At 41.7% G+C, this 25,901-nt stretch overlaps 1 protein-coding gene across 1 annotated transcript; it reads right to left on the reverse strand.

Annotated features, from left to right (window-relative positions):
- Positions 1 to 1,100: 1,100 nt before the first annotated feature.
- On the reverse strand, positions 1,101 to 25,385 carry col9a2 (procollagen, type IX, alpha 2). The gene is made up of 32 exons (XM_026156038.2): positions 25,127 to 25,385; positions 23,912 to 23,986; positions 23,062 to 23,097; positions 22,903 to 22,965; positions 21,436 to 21,489; positions 21,064 to 21,099; positions 13,288 to 13,311; positions 13,105 to 13,158; positions 12,957 to 13,010; positions 11,419 to 11,469; positions 11,262 to 11,318; positions 11,119 to 11,172; positions 9,676 to 9,729; positions 9,504 to 9,557; positions 8,973 to 9,026; positions 8,804 to 8,857; positions 8,580 to 8,633; positions 8,427 to 8,480; positions 8,275 to 8,328; positions 7,528 to 7,572; positions 6,999 to 7,052; positions 6,644 to 6,697; positions 6,519 to 6,572; positions 6,358 to 6,429; positions 6,036 to 6,071; positions 5,885 to 5,929; positions 5,375 to 5,407; positions 5,024 to 5,170; positions 4,877 to 4,931; positions 4,603 to 4,791; positions 4,431 to 4,508; positions 1,101 to 3,116 (listed from the first exon to the last, which is right to left on the reverse strand). Exons 1-32 carry the CDS (start codon positions 25,196 to 25,198, stop codon positions 2,911 to 2,913), a joined length of 2,076 nt encoding a protein of 691 aa, XP_026011823.2. The 5' UTR covers positions 25,199 to 25,385; the 3' UTR covers positions 1,101 to 2,910.
- Between the last annotated feature and the right edge of the window lie 516 nt (positions 25,386 to 25,901).

Raw genomic sequence — 25,901 nt, forward strand, 5'->3', positions numbered from 1 at the left:
CTGTTTGTTCCAGTGGTGTATTTCAACACCACTGGTTGAAATACAGTCTCAAACCATGACAGCGCCATATTTTACTGATAGAAATGTAGATACTTGTTGTACCTCTCTTGTCATCTGCTCCTCTCCTGACCCTGCTCTTTTGACCAGCTTGTCCAGTTTCCCTAGATTATTATTATTATTATTACTACACACAACACACTATGCCGAGATATGACAATTTTTTTGGCTAATAGCTATTTGGGAACTGAGCTATTTTATGCATCTCAAATGGTGCTATTTTTTTTTGTTTTTTTGTTTTTTACCTTTTTCAGCTACAAAAATGGGTATGTGTTTTGCTACAGGTTGCTAGTAATAAGGTGCTAAAAATATATATATTGTTCATACAGTGGCTTGAGTTAGCTGTCTTTTTTATGCTCGAATATTTATAGGTCAGTGTTAAGTAGCTTAACAAGTGAAATAGACTGAAGATGAGGGAGGAAACAGCCAACGTCCAAAGGAAAACTTTCAGAAAACCTGGAGAAATATTGGTCAAGACCACTTAAAAACTACCAGAAAGTCTGGCTGTTTTAGATCAAAATGGAAGCAAACCGAGGGATCATTCAAGACTTTTGCACGGTACTGTAGCAACTGTGGCATTGCCCGCCGTTTTTGGACGCACTTGCCACCATGTTGGTTTTGGGCTCAGAAGCAACCAGAACTAAAAAGGAAAAAAAAGAAAGAAAAGGGTGGGTTGCTATGCTAACAGCTAACACTAATAGCAACGCACAGACACACATCTGTTATTATAACTAGTAAAATACTAGAACGTCATTCAGCAGAAGTGAAGCTTAGAATTGTTGGATGGTTCATACTATCAGCAAGTCAAATTAGTCAGAAAATTCACTAAAAGAGCACCAAATGGTTCACTTCAGTTATCGAATTAGTGGATTAAGAATACAATAGCAATCACTAACTGGCTATAGCTGCAGGAGTTGAAGCACTTGTCAGCCTACAGCGTCACCATCCAGCTGGATGGACAAAAAAAAACCCACCACACACTATCATGTTGAGGTACAAGTTGACACAAAGCAGAACAATATAAAAAAAGACAAAAGTTGTTCTTTTTTTCTTTTTGTTTTGTTTTTTTATTGGGTTTATGTATAATGCTACAAAGTTGAGCATTTAAACACGTAAGTCTGTGGAGATTTCAGTCCATTTTTTTAGCCAGCCACAAGAGGAACTTGTTTGCAACTTCTGTTGGCTTTTTTGTTTTTAACTTTAGAGGCTGTACCTTGATCTAACACAAGACTTTCAATAGAGAAACTGAGGTTCGTGCACTCTGTCATACTGAACTGTCGATAATGTTGAATTATTATTCCTAAGACTTTAGAAAAAAATAGACCAACTCATAATGTTAAAATGTTAGACATCCCTGAATGCTTCTCACAGTTCTTGCTATCTTTTCCCCCAGGCACAAAGCTATGACATCGCAAAAGCAACTGACCTGTCAGTTGCAAATACTGCCCTTGAGCAATTTAGAATCTGATGTGCGCAGTCTAGTAGTGCTGAATGGTTGCAACTTTTTGCCTCGGTAGTGCAAGATTATTAAAAGATGCTGAGCGTATGCAGCTTAGGACGCATGGGAGTTTATTTACATGCATACATGGGTGCTCTTAAAGATTTGGACGAGGACAAATATCAAGAAAAACGAATTGAAATTGATCATTTTCCATTCCCAACATGATACAGAAGAACATTGGCTCTTAGAAAAGGTTCCTCTTTATTAGTCTAGGATTGCCTGAACAGCCAGCAAACAACTTTATTTATTTTTTTTACAGATGATTATATATAAAGAACAATAAATAGCTTCTTTTGATGAAAATAAGTTGTCGTTAAAGCACCGACCTCCCATGGAAAGTTGACAGTGGCACAGAAAGCACATTAGGACCGTTAACTGATTTGCTCTGAGGAGGAGTCATTATTTCTGTAGGAACTCCTTATTACTCACTGATTTCATTAACACAGGATTTTTGTTGGTGCATATCGTAACCCATTCCTTTTCCTCTACATAATAATCAACACACATTTACAAAGATTTACAGCACTGCATTGTGGGAGATGGGAGTGCCCATCGGGATATGCTGTTGCCAGGCAACAAGAAGAAGAGATAAAGCTAGTTGTTAGTTTCTAAAACGAGACTTGGGTTGAAAGCGGGGGATTGGGAAGGGAAGGCAGTGTACACATGAGGTAAATCAGGGATCTCACTCAAGCCTACAAATGAAAAAGACTACATTTTACAATGCGGTACAGTACTGAGTGGAAACTGGGGCTGCAATCATTTATTAGTCAGGTTTTCGGGGTACACGTTTAAGGCAACGGGTGTGATGTTGGAAAAGAGGCAGGGCGTTAAAACTTCAAAACATACCTCTGACAAAATATTGCATATGGAAAAAAAAAAAACATTGAAAGTGACCAAACAAGGAAAAAAAGCATCCTTCACCACATTTGGTTTAGCTTCTTTCAGCTCATAGATGCTTTGACTTGGTGAGAGACCAAAAAAAAAAAGAGAGATGTAATATAAAATCTGTTCCTCTTTCACTGCTTGAGCAGGACTGGGATATTTGGACGGCGCTGACACCGACATCCAAAAAAAACCACTTGAGATTTCAGACGGAGGTGGGTGGCTGTGAGCTGCTGTTGTCATGGTGATGTGGAGGATTAAGATCATGATGTCCCACCAGTCAAAACTTCAGGTTGTCAGTTCTAGGAAGGAGCGGTGGGGGGGGCTACACATGCAGTCAATGTACTATTATTGTCCCCCCCCACCTCTCGTTCTTGATGTTGAGAAGAGTGGTCTCTCGCCTTTTTTTTTTCCTTGCCTTGCTCCCTCTCTCCCAGGTGCTGTGATCTGCTTATGGGGAGACGGGGCCTCTAAACATTGGGTCCTTTGATCGTTCCCGCCTCCTGTAGTCTCGGTGAGGTGTAAGCAGACGCGGCCAGGCACATCGCTGCCTCGCAGAATCCCGGGAGACCCGGCGGGCCCGACTTACCGGGGCGACCGGCCTCTCCAGGTGTTCCCTGAGGTCCTCTCTCTCCGGGCCTACCGTCCCGAGCCACTCCATCGATACCGGGGGGGCCTGCAGAGTGACAGAGTTTAACATCAAATGGGATTTAACTGATTTCGAGGGGTCAAAAAGATTAACTGCACCAAATTTCATTCTAAGGGTTGGAAACCCCATTCTGGACTTGGATTACATGTGTGTACTGTATGCATGCATATATTTAAGTTGTGTGCATGTGTGCACACAGAAGTGTGAGTGTGTTTCCCTGTATTTGAATTAGCGTGTGCTGTTGCAAGCCTATTACATTCTCATTCAAGAGCATCTGTTAAATTACTGGAGTTAATGATGCCTTTAAAATGCCTTTCAGCAGGCTCTCCTGTGGCGAGAGCAGTAATGCCAGGTCCTTCAGTTGCTTGCAGTACCTTTCTTCTTCCTCTTCTTATCTGTGTTCATGAAAAAAACTTTGTGGAAGGACTACTACAGTGCCCCAAGAAAAGATTGTTACACTCGACTGAGGTATAAAAGCTAGGTTGAATGTAGGCGAAGTGCAATTGAGACACACTTTGTGAGTACACGTTGATGTACATGTGACTTAAATGTCCACTGAAGCTTCTCTGCTTCTTTAGAGACCAACAAAATCCATGTGAAGGGATGAAGAGACACATTTGAGCTCATACACAGGTTCTGACTTTACTGCATTTGATTGTATTGCTGTGTCACACGCACACTGCACTTTTTTTTAAAGGCTGTCCAGAATCTTAAAATTTCTTGATTTCACAAGTGAATCCATTGTAAGTTACGTTTATGCAGCAGCTGTGTTGACTTTTGGCCCAGTCACCAGAATATTACTATTCAAAAATTCTCCATCCCTCTGGCACTCCCATTTGCATCTTAAAATTTGAAAATGAGAGTATGCTGTAAACAAGAAGGTTTTTTTTTTGTTTTTTATAACAAAGTTTTAGGTGGCAATGTCACTAGATTTTGTGGTTCTGCCCTCAGATTGCAGTGACAGTGAGTACTGTGTGATTTGCACAGTTTTTAGTGGCATTCTGCTGAGGCCCAGCCATGATGGAGGTGGAATTACACAGATTTGACAGATCCTGTGATATCATGTAATTTACATCAGCTTAACACAACTTAACTCCTTATAAAAGTGTGTTTTTCCTCCCCACTGTCGCCAAGTGCATGTTCATGGTGGGTTGTCTGATTGCCAGGGTTTTCTCTGTATTATTGGAGGGTCTTTAACCCTATAATATAAAGTGCCCTGAGCTGACAGTGTTTGTTAAAACGTCATGAAATAAACTGAATTGAATCAAATTGAACTGAATTGCCTAGGAATATGCACAAAATCTTACCTTACAGGTTCATTTAGAAGGCTTCAGGTCTTACCTTGTATTCCTGGAGCTCCTGGTGGACCTGAGTGAGGTCTACCTGGATCACCTCTCACTCCCTTTGGACCTCTTTTTCCTGAGGTAGATGAAAGAAAAAAAAACACGTTTAATGCCTGAGAAGTTCAACTTCAGATATTCCAATATGCAAAAGTACTAATGTTTAGTTTTACCCTTAAGCCCTGTGTTTCCAATTTGCCCAGGTGCTCCAATAATGCCGGGGATGCCGCGGGCACCAGGTAAGCCATGTGGTCCCTGAGGCCCAGATGCCCCTGGAGGTCCAGGCGGTCCGGGAGACCCCATTACACCTGCACCACCAAGCACAGCCCTCTTGGCGCTTACTGCCACGGCCGCTAGCCTCTCTGTAACGGAAGAGAGGACATCATCATTTTGATTAACTGATCTTTGATGTTTCCTCAGGAGATTAAAGCAGGTCTAGATGCTCACCCTGCATCATCTTCAGCACAACCTCAACAATATGCTGGTCAGATGCATCACGTCCCTGGAGAGAGGAGGAGAACACTGAGCACTGACTAAACACTGATTGGTGTTCTGTCTGTATGTGTCTGTGATTAAGAGTGGAACTGGACTCACTGCTGGTCCCTGAATGCCCGGCATACCGGGTACTCCTCGTTCTCCATTAAGCCCCCTAGGACCGGGCAGCCCCAGTGGTCCCTGGTCTCCTGGTTTGCCAGGATCTCCAGTGGGTCCATTGTGTCCAGTGTCACCCCTGATTCCTTGCTGTGAAGAAAAAAGAGAATCAACCCAGTGAGGCCCAACACATCATGAATAATGAGAATTAACTCTTATAATTAATACCATAGGCTTTGGGTTACAGAGTTAAAGGTCAGGGTTGACTTATAGAAAGGTGGATATGACTAAGGAAAGAATAAAGCAAAACAAGTCCATCCCTGCAGTCAGATTTCTACTCGTTGTAACTCTCACCTGTCCTTTGGGCCCAGGTTCGCCAGACAAACCCTGTCACAGCAAAGACAGAAAGTCATTTTCCCCATTCATCATTTCCATCCATCATTTGCGCCTCGGAGACACTCACTGAGCAATAATTCAAGGATGAATATTGTAAATGAACATCTAAAAATGCAGCTTCAAAGACCCAAATGTGCATCATTGCCTCACTGTCATGTAAATAGCTTATTTGCCATCTGGATTATAATGGGGATTTGTATGCAAATTTGAAAAAAAACAGACATCCTCTTCTTCTTCTTAACTTTGGTAATGCTTCCAACATTTTCTTGTATACAACTCTCTGCTTTGATGCCTCCAGAACCAAATGTTTAAACCTTTTTTTTTTTATCTAAAGCCTAAAAGTTGCATTTATTTATTTCCTTTTTCTTTTCAAACTTGGAAACTTTTTGTGGTCCTTATGGCAACAAAAACCACCAACTACTTTAAAGCAGCTTAAGTCTGTGCTGGAACAAATGTCCACGTTTTTACCTTTTCGCCTTTTTCGCCGGCCAATCCCTCGACTCCGGGGTCACCCTAAAAGCGACAGAGAGGTAACGAAGAATAAGGGGAATGAAAAAGGCTCTTGAAAGTATTCTTAAGTACGGAGCCAGTGGTGCAGTTTAAAAGAGGTGCTACTCACAATGCCCCCCTTTGACCCGACTTTTCCTTGGAAGCCCTGGCAGGAGAGACGGAGTAAATGTAAATGTGGACAAATGTAAACTGGATTATCCTCAGAAAAACAAGGATTCAGTACTGATTGAAACCAGCGACACCAGAGACCACAAACTAAGAAAGATGTTGCCTCATTTCTAAAACAAGGAACATGATTATGCCTAGATTATCATTTATATTGCTTCACTCATTCAAGGGTTTCACTGTGGGGGGTTCGCGTTCTATTAGTGAGTAAACACTGCCCCCAATATGCAGCTTTGTGTAACTGCATTATCACAAAGTCCACAGACCTTGTCTCCCTTTGTTCCACTGAGACCCTGGGCGCCAGGCACACCGATGGGCCCTCTCTCTCCTTTGCTTCCCTGTGAGGGGAAAACAGAAGCTCTGCTGCATGATGTGTTTGAAGTAAAGAGCGCGTTATGATGTCTGAAAAAGACACGGTGCAGCTTACAGGCTTGCCGGCTGCTCCCTGTGGCCCAACTGGTCCTCGCTCCCCTCTGTCGCCCTGCGGACATCAGGTGAGGTGAGTAAGCAGCAGCTGCCGCTAGTGTTTTATTGTGATATTCAGGTTTGTACCTTAGGTCCAGGGATTCCTTGCATACCAGGCTCACCAGGAATACCAGGCTCACCCTGAGAAAGGGAGAAAGTACAATTATTCACTATATGCTATAGCTTTTAACGGTTTTTCTACTTTGCTATGAATGCCATCCAGAGTAAGCATCTGGGTAGACACTAACCAGATCCTTACTTTTCATTCCCTCTGTTGCCAAGCGCTTGCTCATAGGGAGTCATCTGATTGTTATCTATTACCACAGTCTTTATATTACAATATAAAGACTGTTGAGGTGCCTGTTGTTGCGATTTGGTGCTATATTAAAAAAACCCTGAAATTCAAGTTGACCACAAAGAAGAGAAACAATCATATATTTACCAAAGGTCCAGAGGGCCCAGGCAAGCCAACATGACCTCTAGGTCCAGGTTCCCCCTAGAAAAAGAATATTATAAGAAGAATATTAAAAGAAAGGCACACATTACACACATTACAAGAACATGAAAACCTGTTATGCTCATTTCCACATCATTTTTATTCATGGACTCTATTAGAGAAAATGTACACGATTCACAGTCCAACATAGAGTGGGGGGGTTAAATCTTCTTAGTTCATCAAGAGTCTGAAACAAGTTGTTGTAGTTCCCCTCCCTTTACGCATCTCTCAGACAAAAGGTTTAAAAAGCAGGTGGCTGGGGCTTCTCTTCTCACTGCCAGAGCTGTGTGTGTCTAAAATGGCAATGTTAGCAATATCCACTCTCACTGACATATGGAGACGAGAGTGGAAGCACTGTCTGGAAACTTGGTGTTTAGAGGAGTCTGAAGCCTAAGCTTTGGCTCACAGGGAATTCATGTACATACCCCGGGCTGCATTATCTCAAACTTGCAGTATGAACATGTAGAAGGCATACCTTTGCTCCAGGTCCACCTTTAGCTCCTGGGCTGCCAGGTAATCCCTGAAGATGGAATAAACAATGCTGAAAACAGTCCTAATCAAAGCTACATATCTGCACATCAGACACGTTTCAGGAACGCAAGCGTGAAATGCACATGGCTACGTAGGCGTCGGCAGTTGGCGGTAATAATGCAGTTTGATATAATGATAATGGTGTGATTGCCACAGTTGTAGACCTTGCAGTGATGTTATGTGTGTGTGTGTGTGGTTGCTGTATCACAGTTTGACATAAAGCAGGCTAAGTTGCAGTGTATGAGTTTTAGGGAGTGTTAGTGTCACTGCAGTGACCGCGCAGCATCTCATGCAGTGCACATCTCATGCTCCATTACCCGTTAGTCAGAACGGCGCGCGCACAAACACACACTTATGTCTACCCACTGGTCTGATTGTGATAAATTGCTTGCGGTTGAAGAGAGAATGCTATTTTCAAGGTGCTTTTTATTCTAAAGCAGCATGGGTCACGGGGTCACTGTTAACCTGGATGACTGCCCAGAAAACAAAACACACCGAAATTTTACACACCGCTTCAAGCTGGTTTCCCTTGTCTGTGTTCTGGCTTTGTTGAATTCAAGAGAAGAACAGATTGCGCTTCTACGTGGTCTGAGTGACAATGACTGTTTATTTGCATGTGCTTTTTTTTTTGGCGGCGTTGTCGAACAGTTCTCTGACAAAACACGCACGCCCCCGTCGAATGATCACTCACCGCTGCTCCCTGAGGACCAGGAGGACCGGGCATCCCGGCCTGACCGGGGCCACCCTGCATAAATGAGAGCAGAAGAAGAATAAATTAATGTTTTTTTTTTTTTCACCTCCGATTGAAGTTACTCATCATTATCACTGCTGGCACACACTTACCTTGATTCCAGGAATGCCAGGTGTGCCATCTTTCCCATCAATACCCGGCAGACCCTGAAAAAGCAGGCAGATGAGTCAGTGGACTTCATTTGGCACACCTTGCCAAGCACCTCCACAACTGTGGCCTGAAAAAACAAAAGTGCGTTCACTCACATTCTCTCCCTTTTTGCCAACTGCACCCTGTGGGCCTTGGATACCTCGGCTGCCCTGCAGAAGATAAAGAAATCAGCCTCAGTAGAGCCACGGCGCACATCAGTATCGCTGCCTCCATTCAAGCTCTGAAATAGCTTCTTCTTTTTTTTTTTACACACACCACTGCCTTGACAAAAAAAAAAAAAAAAAAAACTTTCAGGGAAACCACTACAAGAGTCACCCACTTTGTCTCCTTTATCGCCTGGCTCTCCAGGTGGTCCACGAGGTCCTTCTTCACCCTGAAAAGAAAAGAGCAGACTCACAGTTGCCTTAGTGAATTCAGTGTATGAATATACCTCTTTATATGAGTAGCTGAATTTGTATTTGCGTGTCTTTAAGTGTGTGCGTTCTTACAGGTGGCCCAGGAGGCCCTACTGGTCCGCCGATGCCCTTGTACCCACCAGGGCCCTGAGGGAAAACAACAAAGTGCCATCAATCTGTTCGGATCAGAGAGGGAGCTAAGTCGCGGTAGCCTACCACTCATTGTGATAAAGGGATAATTAGAGCTTAACTCACTTCTTTAATGGGAGCTACACAGAGAGCCAGGCACTCTTGCTTTGGCACTAAGCCGGGGTGCTAACTTGGCTAACGTGGCTAATGTTAACAGTAAGACGGATGGCTACAGCGGATCATTAACTACAGATGGAGGCACCGTGGACCCAGACAACCCCAACTCATTAGAGAGGGAGAGAGATTTGTGTTAGCATCATTTCCATATGTCCCCATTGCTGGTAATGGATGATGTTTGTAGAGTGGGGGCAAGTCTGGCTGTGCCTCCTTGGTGCTCATCTAAGAATGAGAGCAGTACTGAGAGAGAGAGAAAGAGGGAGAAAAACAAAAAGCCAATATGCTTTTTATATGTGATAAACTGAGTGTAGTACTCACTGGTTCTCCTTTGGGACCCATCATTCCTGGATAACCACTCAGACCCATGGGACCCTTAGAAGAGAGGCAAACTATGGTAAGACAGACACCGTTGTCCACAAGAAATGGCTATTTGAGATGATACTATGTAGATTATAATATGAAAATTATAAATATTCAATTATCATCATACTGAAGGTCCTGGGATGCCCTGCTCCCCAGAGATGCCAACTTCTCCCTTGGGGCCCTGATGAAGAACAAAAAAAAAGATTATTAATAATAATAAGTATGTGCTTCGCCCTGTAGCATATGTGCCGGGAAGCAATTGTGAAACCTTGAAAAACGTTTAATCAAACCACAGATTTCATTTAGTTTTGTCTCTATATGTTTGACTTGCAAACATTTACCAAAAAATCTCATTGAAACCCGTTTCTGATATCTGCATGTATCGATGATCTGCAGCCTGCTCACACCATCCTCTGGTGGTCTTCAGCACCTGAAGCAGTTCAATCAGCGCATAATGGGTTTGCCAAGACTGTTAAAGGGGCGGAAACGAAGACTCGATGGCGCTCTTGTGCCGGGATAAGTCGGGATAAGCTTAGCATAAAGACTGAAATCTTGGGCAAACCGGGAATAATAGTCAAAGCGCCAATTGTTACTCCCCGAAAGCACGACTTGTTTTTGCATATCCAGAAGGCCACGGATTAAACAAACATAATCAGGGAGATTTTCGCGTTACTGGGAGGATTTAGGAACTCAGTTAGATGCTCAGCTCAACAATAAGCTAAGCTGGCCTAATTGTTTCCCTGCTGAAGTTACACACTTTTCATCAACACTCAGTTTAGCCTGAGCAGTCTATTAGCCTGGCCTTTTAATGATGCGACCCCTGAACTGGACACTTCAAACCATTTGTTTATATGCCAATAAAGAAATATTATTTTTGCTGGGTTTCCAGAATCTTGCTCGCCATCCTCAGCAGGTTCATTAAGTTCTTGTTTTTTTTTTCGCACTTTAAAGATAAATCTGATAGTCTTACTCCATCTTTGGCATCACGTGGGCATCAGTGATACAGCAAACCCTGTTGGTATCCATTTAAACAACTGGTGAGGATGTAAACAGCTTTCATTGTGTTTTAGAAGAAAAGAGAGCCAGGCAGATCCTTTAAAATACTGGTCGGCCTCGGAGGAGCGCTTGCTTGATGCGTTGAGTGTTTTGAGCATCTAAAGCAAGCGCTGCCAGAAAGCTCCTTGTGTGGGAAGATCAGAGGCTAATTCCTGGGGCTTGGCTAGCCGCTCCCTTGGAGCCCACAGTATGCTCATTAGCTCTGCTTAATACAGCGAGGTGAGAGGCCCGCGCTAACCCTGACTCTCTCATCCAACTCTTCATGTACCTGGCTCCTCACCACCCCTTTCATCTGGCTTGCTGCGTGCTGACTCCAGAGCCAGGGCCAGGCCTGACTAATCGCAGCCAGATTAATGCCAGTCATGTGCCTCAGGGGGCTTCATTAAAGCGAATCCTCGCCTCCCCTTGGTCCTGTACGGTGGGTGAGTGTGCAAAAGCAACTGTACGGCATTTACACGTATGGGTGTCTGAGTGCACGCGCATATCCTCTCAAGCGGAGATTGTAGCAGCTCACCGGTCTTCCAATGCTGCCAGGATCTCCGAGAGCACCGGCACGTCCTTTGTGTCCCTAGAGGGGAAACAATTAGGCAGGATGGTGTCATAATAATTTGGTAATGCGAAACGATCACTGATGCCTGAATCAGACAGATTACTCACCTTGACTCCCTGCAGTCCCTGTGGGCCTTTAGGTCCTGCTGGGCAGTTGAGAGGACACTGGGAAAAGATAGTGAGAAGGATATGCAGTGTATGGGTTATAAAATGTGAAGTTGTGTCAGAATAGATTTGCAAGAGAGGAGGAATCTTTAGATCTTACCTCGAAATCTGCACTACCCTCTTCTCCAACAATAAACTTGCCTGGAGGACCCTAAGCAGACAGACAGATACATGGATGAGCAAAGTCACCCAGTCACAGTTGGCAGTCAGTTGCGTCTACCACCCTCCCAAGCTGAGCCAGCACTCTCTCCCTCTTTCACTCCATCTATTTCTTCCTCCATTTTTCCCCCTCTCTGTTTATAGATTGAGTTAGAAAGTTAAAGTATCTCTACAGGTGCTGATGTATTTCTGCAACAGCCAGATGAGACAGCCCACTGATCTAATGGGGGTTTATTTACCCTAGGACAGCACTAAAGCTAAACAAATACACTCCCCTGGGCTGGGAACATCACTCTCAATGAAGCACCCCCCTCCCCTTCTTGGAATCACAGAGATGCACACAGGAGAGTTCATACGCCGCTGGAAAATGACTTAAAAGCATACCTCTTAAAACTGTTTTTAGTGCATCACCACTTAGTGTCTGTTGGGACTTGTTCAAGCAGCAGTCATCTCTGGCTGCGCTTGGTGTTTTGTTACCATTCGGCGCATTAAAAACACACACGCCAACATTAACTGTGTGCTGGATAGAGCACGCATTAAGCATGGCATCAGCAGTATGTCCTTGCCTGTGATCTCATTCAGTCATTTCAGTCAGCAACAATTAGACTGATGAAAATGTACGCCTGATTAAGCCTAATGAACTCCCGGTAGCTTATTTATTAAGTTTTTAAAGCCGATCTCACCAGTCTCAGTGCCTTCATGTATTGTTTACTGTGACATCCTTTCTGTGGATTAACTTTGAGTACATTCAAGCAGCGCTTTAGTGCTTATGTGTAATGGAATTGGGATGAGGCAGTGGCGTTGTGAATGTTTGTCCTCTAGAGCGCTATGAACTGTTCTGCAAGTAAACAATACAATTATAAAATATTTCATGTTCAAACAGGTATTATTTTTATGTTAATGTAACATTTACTAATATCAGGCTAATTGTTCCATCTGCACTATTTATATTTGGAACCTCACCACACATGCTAAGGAGGCCTAACAGCATATAGCGTAGCATCAAGACCAGAGCAGACACCAACAACAGAGAACGTGACGCTGAATAAGTCAGAAAATAGCATAAAATAGAGGCGCTATTGTAGAAGTAGATGTTAGGCCCAATGCGGCTTGCAGAAGCAGCATGAACTTTATGCCGGTTGGAGCAGCTTGAATAGCATGCCCTACATCAGACTTGCTAATAGGATGCACAGGTGAGCATCAGCTGATGTGGCAGGCACTGAGACCAGCTGACATGCTGAGATTGCTGTCTTAAGCAATGCTTCAGTTAATGGCTGTTGCTTATGCTATCTTTCCAGATTTCTAATTGCTTAATGGATCTACAACAACAAGGAAACCTACATATGATACACTAGTGTATGGGTTTTTTTTTTTAAAAACAGGCTTTTCAAAAGGTGGTTTTGTGTTTAGCTCGAGGATCTTTGTGACATAGAGTCAGAAAGAAAGATGACAATTCATACGATTTTTCCTCGCAATTACCGGCTTGCCCGGAGGTCCAGGAAGTCCTGGAGGTCCCGGTGGTCCAAGGATACCCTAAATGTTTGTGAGGAGAGTAAGAAATTGTGACTAAGAGCTTCTGAGAAGTTACAAAGGCCCCCATAATAAACTGAAGCTGGAGTTTCCTTACATTTGGTCCAGTTGGTCCGATCTCACCAGGGAGACCAATTGGGCCTGGAATACCCTATACAGGACAGTTATGTTAGTGAGCGTGACAAACAAGATGATATGTACTTATCCCACCAGAGACAAATTATTGCCACACTTTAAAGAGTTGAAGGCATAACTGCACAATACCAGAGAAGCTACTTACAGCCAGTCCTGGAAGGCCAGGTCCCTGTGTGGACAAAAGTGACAAGGGGTTAAATTACTGTGTAACAAGTGGAACCAATCCATCAGAGTATCAATTAATGTTTCCAAAAGCCAATTAAAAACAAATGCAGGAATTCAGTAATGCGTGTGTACAGTGTCAGTGCAGGTTAAATAGCGCTCAGGAACAAAGACACAGAACACAATCAGTCTGTGTTTGCTGTGTCTTTTGCTTGGAATTAATTATAAACAAAGTAATTAAGTAAGTAAGCCTTCTTGGAGGAAGAACAGCCCACAGGGCTGGATCTCCTGTCTGTGGAGCGTAAGACAGCTGGGTGTACGGCACAGCCCCCAGACAGTACGCCTGTTAACGCTAAATAACGGATTAACTAATAGTGTTGTGCTCAAGCATGACATTGAATGACGCTGGACTTACAAAGATGTGCAATAGATGGACATCGAGCACCACCTAGTGGCGAAAGACTGCTACAGCTGATGCTTCATGATCGCTTGTGTGGAATGGCTGAATCTAATGACAATATGGAGTGTGACTCCTTTATTAAGGATTGCATCAGGCTCATGTCAGCTGCAGAAATCTTACAGCACATTTGGATAAACTGAACCCAAATTGAGGCACAGCTGGTCAGGCATTCATGCGTGACCTAAAAGGCACTAAGGAGGCTGCCTTAAAAAACCAGCTGTGTTGCAATATGTTTGTTAGAGAACTGAGCAGGCTCGCAAAGAATGCCTAATTCAGTCAATCATAACTCATTTCTTAAGTATCCCGAGAGCCCTATGAGATAATGTTAGCCAATTAGTCATTTTATATTAATATACCGAGAGCACAGTTACTCAAGCACTGAACTTCAATACAGCCTTACATGAATGTACTTGTATATTATGAAACTATTCTATTCTAATCTCTATCTGATAGTTATGTTCTCAGGGAATTTCCAGGTTTCAAACTGCTTACTGGATCTACAACAACAAGATCCAGTAAGCTGTTAGAGATCAGTTAGAAAGTCAGATATTGCACGTCTCTCGAATACATGCATAACAGATTAAATAGAGATATTAGAAAAAAGTGTTATCTAAACATTTTGACTGAAGGTCCCTGGCAGTAAATTGCATGGCTGCCTCATAAAATAATATAAGAGATGAGTTGTTTCCTTTCCATCACTGGGTAGTGTTTCGAATGGTGCCAATCATAATACATATTAAATACTGGGTATCACTTATTCATCACTCAGAGTAACTGAACAGAAAAAAATGAAATGAATGATATATAGGAGCCACACGAAAAGCCTTTTGGCTTTGCATATAAGTAGTGGAGAGCAACCTCTGAAGGCTGAAAATCTTTAGTGCCAAAAACTGCAGTTTCTCACACGACCACTTAAAGCAAGCCAGCCCTCGTGGACTGTTAAATATTTCTGTACATAATCTGCAACATAATCTGCAACCACTGTTGTGTCTTGTCTCGTCGATTGCTCCTGTGCATTTCTGGCTGCTTTTTCCAACACATTTTCTGAATGAATCAGTGAGAGTATAATAATAATTTTCCTCATTATAAGCAGTGTTGGGGAGTAACGGAATACATGTACCGTTACGTATTTAAAATACAAAATACAAAATACAAAATACAAGTAGGGGAGACCGGGGATAGTTGTAACATTTTTGACATTTCTGTCTACAGACATTTCTGTCTGTAAATTGGAGCTCTTTTAAGGTAGTGGATTCAAAATGTAATCCAAAGTATTTACATGTCTCTGCTATTAAATAGTGCAACTATTTTCTCTGCAGCACAGTTACCCATTGCATGGTATGGTCTCAAACACAAAGAGTGAAATGTTACAATTAACCCCATAGTCTGGGTTAGTTGTAACATATCCTGGGGTAAAATGTAACACAATGAAATAAGGGTACTAACAAAACATTAACATGTAATCTTTGTTTATTCAACACATGAATGCACTTAGAGCCATTTATGTAGCTCTGTGTGTGTGTGACAGAATGCAGAAATCTAGCTTTTGAGCATATTCCAACCCCCCAAAAAAGACAACTTATGGAATTTTCTGCAAATGAATATTTCATTAATTTTGGTTGGTCTTCCTTGAGTTTGGCCTCATTGGCTCAGTGGGCATTATAACCTACAGCTCTTGCACCAATTTTAAACATAACAATGAAGCTGAAAAAATGTAGTTGTTCACCAGCATCGCAATTCCATTATTTTTTTCAGGGTTTACCTTGGTGTGGTTTGCAAAGTGCTTCAGAAAGATGAGGAAATCTGTTTCTTGCACCCATCCTGACTTATTTCCACTACCAGTGCTTCCTACTGGTCCATCTCTGACACAGAGGTCTGCATAATGTATGTGTGGGAACACAAACAGTGGAGGAATTGTGTTGCCAATGGCATTAACCGCATATACAAATGTGACCAGTGAACCTCTCTCTGCTGATGTCGTTTCCCCAACTTGTTTAATATAAGTTAAAGTAATAGTGTGGTAAGTTGTAACATCTGCATTATTGTTACAACTGACCCAGACTGTTGCTGTTACAACTGACCCAGACTCCTATAGCCATGAACTAGCTTACATTACAGCCAACGGCTAAAACATTAGCACTAAAGACTTACACAGAATATATCCCCATAGACATACAAATAACATAATTTAAGTTTGATGAGTTTAACTGCAAAGCAGATAATGCTATTAGAAATTGAAATAAAGTAGAAAAACATACTTTTTGGCATACAAATTACTTTTTTTCGTGTTAAATTGTCTGTGTTTGACAAAATGTGCTGATTTTTCACATGTGATAGCAGAACTGAGTTGGGCATGCACAGGATGAGTCACATCATTTGAAACTTAGCCCTGATTGGAGAAATTGGAAGTGTTACAACTGACCCACGTTACAACTATCCCCGGTCTCCCCTAACTGTATTCCGTTACAGTTACCGTTTAAAAAGTTGGTATTCAGAATACAGTTACTTTGTTGAAATAAATGGATTACACTGCGGTACTTTCCTGTTTCATTTTGTCGCGGGTCAGGACTGTTTGGGTTTTGTTTGACAGCTACGTTCTGTTGTTCCAGGGGGCAGCGTTACGGTTGCCATGGTTACAGGGCGACGCTCTCTCTCTGCGACTGTGTGTTTCCTGGGTGAGAGAGCGCCTTTTCGTTGTTGTTGTGCTAAGGCAGAATGCTACAGGCATAGCCCTAAAGAATGTAGCATCATGGGCAGTGTAGTCCGTGCTGCAGGGAGAATGGACTGCCATACACGTTATGGGTCTGTGAGCGCGAGGATATGGAACGCCAGGACTGCCATAATGAATTAATTAAATACACCATTAAATAATTAATTAAATGTGGCAATAATTAATTAAAATTGGAATTAACTAATTAAATAAATAGTTATGACACATGTAATTAATTAATTATTGACACATTTAATTAATTATTTATGTATTTCACATTTTAATTAATTATTGACAAATTTAATTAATTAATTATTGACACATTTAATTAATTATTTATGTATTTCACATTTTAATTAATTATTGACACATTTAATTAATTATTGACACATTTAATTAATTATTTAATGATATATTTATTTATTTCATTTTGGCAGTCCTGACGCCTGGCTCTCGTCATGAAATAATTTTATCTGTCAGCCTCACCCATCAAACTCAGGGGGCGGGGTTAACGCTGCCCATGCAGCTTCTCTAACATTTGATTGGTTGCCGTGCAAAACAGGTCGATCCTAGAAAATCGATTGCTTGTGTAGACTTGGGGCAGCCAGTTATCCCAGAATGCAGATCAAATCACAGGCAGCAATGGTGGTGGTGTAGTTTTAAAATACCCCGTTTTTCTGTCGCCAGCTACACTTTTAACAGTGTTTTAGCCGCGAATGTCGCGACGTATGTCTGGTCAGGTTGTCAACATAGAACATGTTTGCAAAAGTGCTCAGATGTTTTCAGAGATTTCACTAGCTCTGCTAACAATTAGCATGCAGAGCGCACCGAGGGGGTTACGTTAACCGGTTTGTTTACATATTCCACTCTCCGTGTTCCACATGTTGCATTCGCAGATTCTCATTTTCACCGAACGATCGTCTCTTTCCGCCTGGTCTTGTGTCTCTGTGCTTCTGTAACATAAAGAACGAGCTGACATTTTTCTCACGAAACCAGCGATCAGCTCAACAGACCCTCAGTTTACCTGCATGCATCCTCCTCCTCATCTGTCAGCTGTTTAACACCTGCTGCTAATTCAAGAAACACGCCTACGTTACCTGGTGATAGTCACAGTTTAACTGGGCAGCCGGTGCTCGATATAACGCAATGTCAGCGCATTTTTCTGCACAAGATAAGTAAATATAGTGTTTTCCCCGAGCGCAGAGCTGCTGGAGCTCGTTTCCTTACAGAGCACTTTATAGGCGAACAGCTTTATCAGCGGCTGATGTCCAATCACCGGCACACAGCTTTCAAACCTCAGCTGAGTTTTAGCTCTCAGTGGTTAAACGCTGGACTTCATTCACTCAGGTTCTGTCTGTCGGGTCACGTTTACTTCACTGTTTTATTTACAACTGAGCAAATCGGTTTGGCTGAGGTTAAAGTTACGTTTCATAACTGCATAGTTTCACAGACGTTTAATGGTTCACTGGCACATGTGTTAGACTGAACTATCATCTAAATATCATCTGTTTTTTAATAGTTATTCAACTGTATTCTAAGCACCAGCTGTCTGTTAGAATGTGATTTTTTTTCTCTCTCTCTGTTGGCAGAGGTATAAAAATGCGCAGGAAAATCTGACGTGCATGGCAAACTTCACCGACGATATTTAGGGAGGAATAAACACACATCAAACATAAATGAACCATTTGTCTGTCTCCATAATTGAGAGAATTTTCTCTTCCTATGTCAACACTCTCTCTCTTTTTTTTTGCTTTTTTTTTTGCTTTTTCGGTCATGTTATGTTTACCTGTCAAAGGCTTGTTACAAACTATGAAACACATTGTGCAGACTTCTGGATGTTAGAAGAAAACTAATACTGCTCATGAATGAGACTAAAGGCAGGAAGGTGTCCTTTAAAACTAAACATGTTAATAGGACCTCCCTGTTTATATCATAGTTTATGATATAGCACGTGTATTTCAGTAATAGCCTGCTGAGGCCACTATACGTGCTGGCCTCATATCAAATGTGAAGGCAGACTGAGTCTATGTTTGACGTTTTTTATATCTAATCTTCCTTTTCAAACATTTAAACAGCAGCGAGTCTGCAGCTGAGGGAACACAAATTCAAATTGTCGGAACAGGTTTGCTCGTTTCTTGGATTCATTTGGTGATTTATTAAATGTATAACTGTTATTCTAATCTGCTGCTGAGTCTCTTACACTTTTCTTTATGCTGTATATTTTCACGTCTCTGGAATAGTTGGAAGTTAGATAGTCAGCTGGGAAACTTTGTGTTAACTCATGGAGCTGAGGATATCGTGGATATGCTGACCTCGCTGCGTGGTGTACAGAGCGAGGTCAGCATGATTAATATTCACAATAAAAATATTAGCCGAACATCATGAAGTCTGTATGTGTTTCATAGTGTCGAACAACCTTTGTACAGTTAAAGCCAGCAGTTACTACATGACGGAAACACCAACGTTATCTCTTTTATGTGTTTATACACAGGTCACGCTGATTACTGAACAAAAACCCAAAGATCAGATGTTAAACAGATTTATTTGCTCTCTCTCCTCCTTAAACATGTTTTTAATGTTAGTTATAATTCAGAATTGGCGACTGAAACACGTAGGACACATAAGAACATCAGGAAATAAAACATCGATAAATATAACCTCAGTAAAAGAAGTCAGCGGGGGTTACTACAGCTGTGTACCGGGGCCTGCGCTTTGTCGGTGGGATTGCTTGCGAGGCGAGCGGGTCTATCCCACGCTTTGCCGTGAGACTGGGCAGACATCTCCGAAATCATCGAAACACTTTTGCAAAGAGGCTGTATCTTGACAAACCGACCAGACACATGAAGATTAAACCACTACATTCTCGGCTAAAAAAAATATTAAAACGGTATTTGGTAACACACAAACAGGGTTTTTCAAAGCTCAGTTCTGTTAGCTTCCACATGCCGGTTGTTGTGTGCAAGAAACAATGGCCACCAGGCCAAAGCAATGGTTTTGACTCGATCAGCGTTAACCCCGCCCCCTGAGTTTGATGGGTGAGGCTGACAGATAAAATTATTTCATGATGAGAGCCAGGCGTCAGGACTGCCAAAATGAAATAAATAAATATATCATTAAATAATTAATTAAATGTGTCAATAATTAATGAAATGTGTCAATAATTAATTAAAATGTGAAATACATAAATAATTAATTAAATGTGTCAATAATTAATTAATTAAATGTGTCAATAATTAATTAAAATGTGAAATACATAAATAATTAATTAAATGTGTCAATAATTAATTAATTACATGTGTCATAACTATTTATTTAATTAATTAATTCCAATTTTAATTAATTATTGCCACATTTAATTAATTATTTAATGGTGTATTTAATTAATTCCTTATGGCAGTCCTGGCGTTCCATACGAGGAGGGAGAAAAAAGGATAATGGAAAGGTACGAGTTGTCATTGAGAAAAAACGGGAGCTGGAAGCATGTAAATATAATAATAACCACTGCAGCCAAGAAGAGTGCCTGACGAGCCCAGTTGTAAGTAAGCTATTAAGACTTGACTGTACACCGTGTTCGTGTTTTCCTCCGAAAACAATAAGTTCCGTTGGAGCAGTCTTTCAACGACTCTCTCTGTCTCTCGCAAGAAAAGTTGACCCACACAACAAAGTAAAGCTATTTTTCGGCTACGAGCCGACAGGGACCCCGCCGTATTAGTCAGAGGTCCCTTTACTACAGTTCGGAGTCGCGGACCTTCAGTAACAGTAATGAATCACACAGCAATAGTACATTCACGTTGTTGTAAAAAGCATGATAATATATTAAGTAATCCAAAGTATTCAGAATACGTTACTGTCATTGAGTAACGTAACGGAATACGTTACAGAATACATTTTGGGGCATGTATTCTGTATTCTGTAATGGAATACATTTTAAAAGTAACCTTCCCAACACTGATTATAAGATGATGACGATAGCCTCCATATGCGGAATTACAGATGTAAACAAATCCTAAAGGGAGATCGCTAAAATTATTGGAATCAATGTGAAGAATCGGAAAAACACGACGACCACAACAAAGATCAGGAACCCATGAAGGGGGAAAAAAAACACCAAGATGTGATCACAAGTTAATTAATATATAATGCCCAATGGTGCAAGCTGGCAATGGCCACTTAAGCAGATTATATCTGCTTTACAAAGATTTCCCACAGCAATATAAATAAGCTTCAAGGGGTAAGCTATTCAGCTTCTCTTTGAATAGGCTGTGTCTTAATACCTGGAACTGGCATTCTGTTTTCCCACAGTGAATTAGAAATGCACCTGTTAACTACACCGAGTCATGAGTCCCTATCTGCTACTCTCTCTGTCTAAAACAAAAAGGAGAAATGGTTTCATAGGATGGGAAAGTCAAAACCTCAGGGTTGTAAAATGCAAAGAAATAAGTGATGGTGTCTGTTTGTTGTGTACAGTTTATGATGCTACATTGTAACTGCAGTTGTCAGAAAACTAGAGTTGACATTTTGTATATTAAGTTCTTTTAAAATGTTTGCAAAAACCAAAAAAAGTGACAGTTAAAAATTGATTTACTCACAGGAGTTCCGGGCTCACCAGTTGGACCTGGTTGACCCTGCAAACAACAGAAATCAGTAACATATCTGTGATGGTTAACTGTGGTATTATTACACATATAGATGACAATGACAATATCTTTTTGAAATGAAAACAGCACACCAGGATGAATGAAAGAAAGTCCTTAACAACACAGCGATTCTCACGCTTTCCCCTGCAAGCAGGAGTTCGACGTCATTCTCAACATCACAGTGACAGGGCATAGGGAACATTACCCAGAGATCTGAACCTTTCAGAGTATTCCACCAGCAGCACAAACAGATTTCACACAGAACAGCAGCACAATTGTGATTTTGCACTAATAATCTTTTTAGGTTAAGGTTTAGACACTTGCCTTTGGTCCAGGTCTCCCGATAGGACCTCGGTCACCCTTTGCTCCAATCAAACCCTGGAGGCAAACAGAAAGAAATGAAATCGGGTAGATGTGCTATGCAGTATATACTGAAAACCGTCACAAATGAAACATAATTAACATCACAGGAGGGTTAACCTCACATTTAATCAAAGTTGACTTGGTTCAGGTAAGTAATTGGGAAACAAACCTGAGACTGAGATTCCGGGGCAGATTACTGGCTTAACCTCTGAGGAATGCCTGGTTTTGTGTGTGTGTGTGTGTGTGTGTGTGTGTGTGTGTGTTTGTGCTTCTGTTAGCATGTGACCGTTTGGCACTGATGCTCAAGTTCCATCTGGAGCAGCAACTCAAATTGAAAAAGCTAGGACACAGTTATATACGAGTCTCTGTCTCTGCACAGTGGCAGTAGTTAGGACTTGCAATGCCATAATAATATGCCTCTTATTTTATAGTTAAAACAAACATACATGAGCAAAACAAGTAATGTGTAGTATATAGACCAGATTAACGTCATCAACACCTACTAATATTCTAAGCTCTTATGTAAACTGATCTATTCCAATGACAATTGGACAAACTCCACTCTCGATAGGTTTCATGTTCTCTGTGGAAAGCTGGGGAAAAACCTGGTGTAAATATGTAGGAAAAAAATAATAATATTAACCAGCCCCTTTCAGCACTGTTAAAACAGATACCTGGATAAAAAAATGAATAATCTGTGAGGTACAACAAAATCAAGCTTTCTGGTTTCTTTTTACAGACCACTTGTAGTGCGTATTTTATTATCTAGTCATATTTTAGCGTGATGTGGTTGCATGGAGGTAAACATATTAAAAGCAAAGAAGAGGGATTGAGTTTGTGAAATGTAGTCCTAAAACTTCTGGTAGTAGCTTTGAACCTGATATCCTGGCTACAAAACACTGACCTGTGGGTGCTCAGACTGTGCTATCACAAACATAGCATGTTGTAAAGATCATCCAGGATATAGGACAACAAACAAGACTGAGCCTCTAGTGCAGGGATGTTAAACTTATTTTACATCGCAGGCCACAAACTCTTACATCAGTGAAGCTACCCTTTCTGTCAATGTAGAGAAATCTAACTACACATTTAATCAATGGATATCTTAATATATGAAAAAGAAGCACAATTTCAACAGTATGTCTCATTTTTTCTTCATGATAAAGAAATGCTGCTGTAGTAAATGAAAAAACCCTGTCAGCATGACTCTTTGGCCTTGAGTTGTAACAAGTAAATGCACAAAATTACAGAAATCTATCATTTAATTACTTTGGCATCGTATGAATGGCCATGGAGGAGGTGTTTGTCTGAAGGAAAAGCTGTAACACTTGTGAAAATACGTTTCAAAATTGAAGTTCAAAATCTGGAAGCAATATTTTTAAAAGTTTTTCTCCTTTTTTCATTCTCTCTTGCACACAGTTTACTTACATCAATGCCATTCTCCCCGGGTGATCCGTCAGGACCTGGCTCTCCTGGCTCTCCCTTCTGCCCCTACAGCAAAATCCACACCGTAAAAACCGTGTTCAAGTAAATCACAAGTTAAAGTTGCTGCAAAATTAAACTGGCACCGTGACAGTACAGACTTACTGGTGGGCCAGGTGACCCGGGACGCCCTTTCTCTCCCTGCAGATAGACAAAGGGCATGTGTTAACCCAACTAAACATACAGTACACGCCATGGTTACACCTTTGTGTTCACAACTGTATCATATTCATCACCTAAATGCCTTTCATTGCTACGCATCGCCTCATAGAAATGAATTTAGGAAGATTTATCACGTCGCAAATTTCACGAGACAGCATGAGAAAAATGTGCCACATAAATATATACTGTACTGAGCACAGAGAGGTGCACGGGCAGATGTTAATCAGTTGCTCCAGTGTTGATATTATAAGCAATCTTTAGATGGACTCTGAAGTGTGTCTACACTGGCTGCGTTTTCTATCAGGCTTTGATCCCACTGTTAAGCCTTTGGATGAGTGAACAAAGAGTGACAGGTTTAATAACATGCTAGACTGACACCGTTTATTGATAGATAAAGAGACTTTTAAAAATAGTTTTTTGGCTAAAATGCTAATAAAAAAAGAGACTTTTTACATTTGATTTGGTATTGAGCCATAAAGCATGCTATCTCCACACTGCTCTAGAGCAGCTTCTGTTTCCAACACATTTACACAACTTTGCCTGTTGTTAACCCTTTGAGTAACTCGCACATATCACGTTACTGTGACCCAAACTCAGGTCTGAGGCAAGGATCTCTTCTCAAAGACCCCTCTCTCTGCTGGGAACAGAGCTCTTTTGTGCCGGTGTTTTCATTTGCAGCGCTCTCTGCTGGTATGACTTCAGTACTGCGCCACACCTCCTGATTTGGTATTTCTCCAGCACAATGAGGAGCTTTGTGGGAAAACCTATTTGGCAAACCTGTGTGGATACTCACATCAATGCCATCTGACCCAGGAGTGCCAGAGGGGCCGGATGGGCCTGGCGGGCCCGGAGGTCCAGGTGGACCCCTCTGAAACACAGACAGAGAGGAAAAAAGGTCAAACAGCAACATTTACTAATTCACTCTGTGCAGTAGCCTGTAGCAACAATCAGGATGCAGTATCATTGTGGAATATATAACTAACAGATGTTAAATATATATTGTAATATCATAGTGGATATTAATTTTCATGGATTTTTATAAAAATGAAAACACATTTGATGTATGTTTTATTTTCCCAAATAAGGAAATATAACCTAACCCTCCATCATAGAACCAAATATCGGAGTGGTTACTGCAGGTTAAGGTGGGAAACTCTGAAAGCCGAGTGAGTTTAACATGGAGCATTGCAACAAAAATAACATGATAAAACTGGCATCTTTGAGGAGGTAAACACAAAGGATCGAGGAGGAATGTGGGAGGAAGGGCTAAAAGACTGGCACTGTTTACCCCCACCCAACCCACCCCCCTCCTTCTCCATCCTACTGCCTGTCTTGAACAACATTTTATTGCAAGGGTCAGTCCATCAAGTGATAAAAGAATAAATCCCACTTTGAATTCTTCAGGTGTTAAAACCCCCAAAACAAAACACAGAATGATCCTTGAAAGTGAAAACTCCTGTAAGTCCAGAAGATAACGTGTAGGTGTCTGTTTGAATAACAGCTTTCACGCTCAGTGGACAAAGTTTGTGTGTCGGTGTCAGTGCACACTGACTTTTCCCCCCCTTAAATCTGGCATGGCTGCAAAGATTTGACCCCCAAAAAACTGAAAAAATAAATCCCATCATTCTTGGTTAAATAGTGCTCCTCTTGGCCCCTGTAAAGGTAGCCTAGGTAATGATGAATCCGTGCCTTAAAAAAGAGGGGGCGCCGTGGTTAGAAAGACCTAAGAGTCCGTGTACGATAAGGGTGATCCATGAAAGATCCACAAGATAGCTTCCACCCCTGAAAATCATTTTCTTCTACATTCATTCTATAAAGCTGGGTACTCATCACACTTATATCCTTGCTTCCATGCTGTGGTTATTTAATCCCTTCATCCAGCCCAAGATGGCACGAAACCTACAAGATCACCTGAAGATATCAATAGCCGACTGGACCCTTACCGAGGGCCCTTACCCCCTGAACCCTTGAGCCCCGATCAAGTTTTGAGCTCTTCTGTGCCACTCACCACTTGAGCCAAAACCAGGCACAAGGTCTGCAGAATAACCCAGGTCTTCAGCAAGGAAGAGAGAGCAGCCATGGTCCCTCTCCCCTGTCCGTCTCTCCTCGGTTGAGCAAATCCTCTCTTCTAGTGCCTCTTTCTGCTCCCTTACTCCTCTCAAGGCCGGCACAGTGCAGAGCTGGTGGAGCAAAGCTGTCAGAGAAGAAGGAGGAGGAGGGGAGGTCGGGGGTGCTGTGTGCACAGCCCACAGGATGGATGGCAAGTTGAAGAGGGTGGGGAGGGAGTAGGGCAAAGAGAGTAAGAGAGGTGTTGTCCAGCCCCCAGTGCTGGCCCCTGGAAGCAGAAGAAAAATTCTCTGTCTCAGGCTCAACAGTGTAAAAACACACACATACACACGTGTAGTTTCTAAATCCTGTTGGGCAGGATTTACCAAACTTCCCAAATTTGGGGGGATCTGAGCACTTAATGACACTGGAGTGTAATCACAAGCATTTCATCAACTTCCTCCCTTATTCACATCTTGCCTTTTGTTTTGTTTTCTCGCACTGTACTAAAATAACCTCAGAAAAAAATGTAAATGGATGTGATTCAGTGAGTGAGGAGGCACTGGTGACTTTCAAGCTTGTTCACAAAAATGGGTGTCTGCATCTTCTTTGCTAACAGAGGGGATGAGCGAGCACTTCCAAATAATGCACCTGATCACCAAGCAAAGTCACTTACTGACATCTAGTGGTCATTAAGCAAAGAGCACGTTCGCTCCCACACTAATCCAAAGTGGCCT

The sequence above is a fragment of the Astatotilapia calliptera genome, chromosome 22, assembly GCF_964374335.1.
Source record: "Astatotilapia calliptera chromosome 22, fAstCal68.1, whole genome shotgun sequence".
Taxonomy (NCBI): Eukaryota; Metazoa; Chordata; class Actinopteri; order Cichliformes; family Cichlidae; genus Astatotilapia; species Astatotilapia calliptera.